Source organism: Marmota flaviventris, chromosome 18 (genome assembly GCF_047511675.1).
Source record: "Marmota flaviventris isolate mMarFla1 chromosome 18, mMarFla1.hap1, whole genome shotgun sequence".
In the NCBI taxonomy this organism is placed as follows: Eukaryota; Metazoa; Chordata; class Mammalia; order Rodentia; family Sciuridae; genus Marmota; species Marmota flaviventris.
In genome coordinates, this window is record NC_092515.1 from 14,737,735 (window position 1) to 14,742,767 (window position 5,033).

The window sequence follows — 5,033 nt, forward strand, 5'->3', positions numbered from 1 at the left end:
TCCTCCTGGCTCAGTCCTCCAGTTCAGGGCCTGGCCTCTTCCTTGCCATCTGGCCTCGGCTGATCTGCACCCCTGTAGGACTCCGTTTTCGCCTCTGTAGAATGGGGGTGCTTGCAGCCCCCACAGTGGTGGGGCTGCCCAGTGACCCTCTTGGAGCTCTTGCCACCGTGAACTGGACCTGCCCCTGGCCGGGGTGCCTTGAGTGGCGATGGGGACAGTCTGGAGGCCTGGGATTGGGGAAGGAGGAAGTGGATTCCGGTCTTCCCCTGCTGCAGGGCTCTGGGCCACCCATGGGTAGGGCAGGGGTGGGGCTTCTGTGTGCCCCCTCTCTCCTCCTCCCCTGCTTTCCAGAAACTTCTTTCAGCCTTCTTCCTCCACTTCCCATCTGGGATTCTTCTTCTGGTGTCTTGGGCTCAAGGGGGCTGGAATTTGGGCGGGTGGCAGGGTCCCCACTTTGATTCGTTCTTGGTCTGGGCAGTGGTGGGGACAAGGACACCCCGAGCCCATTCCCCTGTCTGCAACTTCAGTGGAAAGGTGCGAGGAGTTCTGGGAGGAGGAGCAAGAGAGAGCCTTGACGGAGAGAAACAGGACAGATGTGGTGACAGGGTAGGAGGGAGACGGGACAGAATAATCGAGACAGATTTAGAGGTGAGGGGACCTAGAAGTGGTCAGCACGATTGAACAGCTTCTGCCTTTGGGCAAACTGCTTCGCTTCCAGCCTCCTCGGTCTCCTTTTCTCTAAAATATGGTGCTCTGAGCTGGGCGCACCCCTGCAATCCCAGTGACTCGGGAGGCTGAGGCAGAAGGATTGCAAGTTCAAAGCCAGCCTCAGCAATTGAGCGAGGCCCTAAACAACGTAGTGAGACCATCTTAAAATGAAAAACAAAAAGGGCTGGGGATGTGGCTCCACGGTAGGGTGCCCCTGGGTTCAATCCCCAGTATCAAACACAACAGGAAGGGTGACCAGCGCCCCGTGTGCTGTGGCCAGGTCAGTGGTCTCTTGCCCACCAGGCAGCCCGGAGGCTCTTCGTTTGTCTTTCCTGTTCCACCCCAAGTCACTGGGCACTTACCATGTGCCTGGCACCCTGTAGAAACCCAGGATAAAGCAAGGGACAAGTGGGCACCATCCTGACCCTGGGAGCCACCCTTCCCCATGATTAACTGTCACTATTGTCATACCAGCCAGTGGGGCCCTCAGGACCCAGCATGAACCCCGCACTTCTGCCTGCCAGGAGCAGGGAGGGTTGGCTGGCTGGTGGCAGTGGGGTGAGCCCCTGGCCCTATCCGGGTTTTTCTTATGAACCTGCCTTTTCTTACAGCACAAGGGGAGCCACAGGGCAGCAGGATCCTGCAGTGAGTGTGGGGCCAGGCCAGAACCAGGGCCTGCCCCAGACATGCCAGCTTTGCCCCAGGGCCAGGGTCTGTGCCAGGTGTGGGCGATGGGAGGGGTGAGTCACGGGGCCTGCCCCACCCAGCCTCTACTTAAGGTCCCCCAGCAGCTCGCTGCCACCACCGCTGCTGAACCACTTGCCAGCCATGTCAGGGAGCACCGTGAGTCTAGGGGCCAGGGTCGGTGGGGGCTGTGGGTTTGGACACAGGCTCCCTGGGCCAGGAGGGAGGGCCGAGGCCTGGCTAAGGCCTCCAGTTCCAAGGAGAAAGTGGGTAATGCGCCTGGGAGTTCCCCAGGGCCATGTGTCTGGGCGGACAGTCCTTCCCGTTGATCTCTCTCCCTCTCGATGGCTTCGTCCTGGTTTTTCTCTTGAAACCTTTTTTCTCTGTCCCACCCCTGCCGTTCCCCTGCCTCTGTCTCTTCTCTCCTCTTTCTTTCTCTGTGACCCTTTCTCTTACGCTTTCTGCCCATCCTGACCCTGGCATTTCCCCCTCTCCGGGTTGATGGACCCACTTCCGTCTCTGTCTCTGGGTTCCCAAGCCCCCCCCAATATCCGGAATCTTGCAGAATGTCCCCCATAAGACCTCTCTGCCTGAGGGCCTCCGCGTGGGCACCGTGATGAGGATTCGAGGAGTCGTCCCTGAGAAGGCCAGCAGGTGAGACCGCTCACAGGAGGAAGAGTGGGGACTCTCCAGGCTCAGCCCGTCCCCATCCTTGCAGCCCAGAGACGGTGCCCCAGGGCGTCTCTGTCCACCAGAGCCTTGGAGTCTCCTGGGGGACCTTTTTCTCACATTCAGAAATCTGAATCTCCCTAAGATGCTGGGATTTCAGGGCAACCTCAGGGTTCCTCGTGACGTCCTAGGACTTCCATGTCTGAGCCTCCAAGACTCTGGAAATGTGCCTGGGCTCCCAGAATCCACCTGGGCACCTGGGAGGCCTTGGCAGTCAATCCTATGACTTTCTAGATCTGGGACTTCAGGCCTTCTGGGTGCTCTGTAAATAGTGGGGCCCCTGGTACTGTTCCTAGTCTTTTAGGAATTGAGAATTTCCCGGCAATCTCCTGGGAATCCGAATCACTCTGGCCATTAGTACCAGGACTCGTGGGCAGCTCTTTGGAAATAAGGGGGGCTCTGGCCTGAGCACAGGGACCCTGGTGTAGGGGGATGTGTGCCCAGGAATCCCATAAACCTCATCGGAATCTGCAATCCGTGGCCTTTAGTTGGCCTCCCCCCCTCTGCGGTGTGAGGATTCTGGTCTGGAAACTCTGGCGGGGGTCTGGAGAGGGGCGGTCCCAGCACAGCCTTCCCTGAGCGGAGCCCTGTCGCCCACCGTCCCCTGCAGGTTCCACGTAAACCTGTTGTGCAGCGAGGAGCCCGAAGCGGACGCGGCCTTGCATTTCAACCCGCGGCTGGACGCCACCGAGGTGGTCTTCAACAGCAAGGAGCGCGGCGCCTGGGGCCCGGAGGAGCGCGGCCCTGGCCTCCCCTTCCAGCGCGGGCAGCCCTTCGAGGTCCTTCTCATCACCACCGAAGATGGCTTTAAGGTGCGGTCGGCGACAGGGAAGTCCCCAGCGGAGCACTAGGGTCGGCTCTGCGCTGGGAGACAGCTTGGGAACACTGCCAGGAAGGGGCCTACGCAGACCCTCTCCCTGGTTGGGCCACTCCCCGGTGCTGGGCGGTGACAGGGCCAGGGCGAGGTGGACACGAGCCCAAGGGGTGGTGTCTTGTGGGGGTGTGTGGAGTGACCCAGACCAGACATCTTCCACCCTACTCGGGGTCAGTCGTGCTAGAGGGCCAGGCGTAAAGGTCGGAAAGGGGAAGAGCCAGGGAGCGGCTTGGGGACAGCGACTAGGATCTAGTCCCAGAGAGTGGTCGTTGAGACCTTCCCCAAGGCACCCAGACGCAGAGCTGGAACATGGACCTGGTGTCCCTAGGCGGAGTCTAACCCCGACCCTCTCCCCGCAGGCCGTGGTCGGGGACTCCGAGTACCACCACTTCCGTCACCGGCTGCCGCTGACGCGCGTGCGCTTGATGGAGGTGGGCGGCGACGTGCAGCTGGGGTCCGTGAGGGTTTTCTGAGCGGAACCAAGAGCCTGGGGTCGCGGGAGGCCGGGAAGAAGGATGGAAAATAAAGTATTAGACCCCAGTTCCTGTGTCCGTGTCCTTGCATCTGGATGAAGAAACGGGTTCAGGGGCGAAGACCGCGCTTCAGGGTCGCGCAGGGAACCCGTGTCCTAAGCGGGGTTCGCACCCGCACCCGTTCGGGCAGGGCCTGTCTGCTGGAGCGCAGGGGGGTCTCCATGTGGACGGGTCGGTCCTGCGGCTGTTCACGATGCAGCATTTTGCAAAGCAAGTCCCAGGTCCCGGGTTCGGAGCTGATGCGCTGGGACCAGAGCAGCGAGGAGCTCAGCCCATCACCTGGCACCACGTCGCGGGGCCAGCGGACGCCAAAGTGGGTTCATGAGCAAAATGGGGAAATGATCACTTGGGCACCCTGAAACCACGCGGTGAACGTGTGCATGGCATGTCCCCAGCTCCTCTCTCCCGCCATCCCGTCTCCCCCGGCCCCTGGAAAACCCGCCGGCGGGCGGGGCTGGGAACCCTGGTGGGCGTCGCCGGCTGCGCGCTGCGCCGAGTCGGGACAGGTCCCAGCCTGCGCGTCCTCCGGGCAGACGCGACGGCTGGCGAGGGCCCCGCCGAGCGGCGGGGATGCGAAGGCGGGTGTAGGGTCCCCGCTGCCAATCAGCACACGCCCCGCCCTGCCAACCCCATGGCCCGACCCCCGCCCCACCCCGAGCTGTGACCCTCGGGAAGCGGCGCTGAGCGCACCCCGGGCCCCTGGCGCGATTTCCAGCGTCCAGGGCCGCGCTGACGGTCCCCTTTAGGGCGGGCTGGGAGAGGCCAGGGCCACCGCGTGCCCCGATCCCTGCACCTGGGCGCAGTGCTCGGTGGTGGCCCCAGGTCTCGGCAGCGGGAGGAACGTGGCCGGAGGCCCCGAGGAGAGACGGCAAGTTGGGTCTGGCAGCCCAGCTTCGGGAATTTTCGTCCCAAGCCACGCCTTGGAGAGACGCGCCTTGGGCTTCGAGCCCAAAACCTGAGCAACAGATGACGGTCCCCCCCTGGCGGCCGCCGCCGACATAGCCATCTCCACCAAGGCGGGCGCAGGACGCGCGGGTAGCTTCTGAGCGTGGCGTCCTGGGGACCGAGATCCCTGGACTCCAGCCCTTTCAGCCCTGCGACCTGCAGGCTGATCTGTCCCTTTCGATGCCCAACCCATGGGGGGCGGGTGGGAAGTAGTAGGACTGTCCCCTTCTCTCAGTAGCAAAGTCTGAATCTCCCCAGCCCTCCAAGGCTCACTGTTAAGAGGTAACTTTTATTCAGCTATGACAAGAACTTATACATATCTTAAAGTATTTAGGTAAAGATGTCTCCAGGGGAAAGCAAAATAGGTAGTGGACATTATTGGCACAAGTGGAGAATAAATGGTAGCTGCCATCTGTGCGTCGGACCTTAGTGATCCATCTGTGTGAGTTCCTGCTTCTCACCGTTGTCCTGCGATGGATATGTGGGAGACTTCTTGTTTGTGTCAAACACACAGTAAAGTATTGGGGGTGACCGGACAGAGTGTTGGCGACTTATTTGGA

The 5,033-nt window shown here is 61.5% G+C and overlaps 1 protein-coding gene across 1 annotated transcript; it reads left to right on the top strand.

Annotated features, from left to right (window-relative positions):
* Positions 1-1,435: 1,435 nt before the first annotated feature.
* On the top strand, positions 1,436-3,529 carry Lgals7 (galectin 7). Its single transcript, XM_027941214.2, has 4 exons — positions 1,436-1,551; positions 1,958-2,046; positions 2,732-2,933; positions 3,355-3,529. The coding sequence occupies exons 1-4, from the start codon at positions 1,537-1,539 to the stop codon at positions 3,466-3,468; spliced, it is 420 nt and encodes a 139-aa protein (XP_027797015.1). The 5' UTR covers positions 1,436-1,536; the 3' UTR covers positions 3,469-3,529.
* The last annotated feature ends 1,504 nt before the right edge of the window (positions 3,530-5,033 follow it).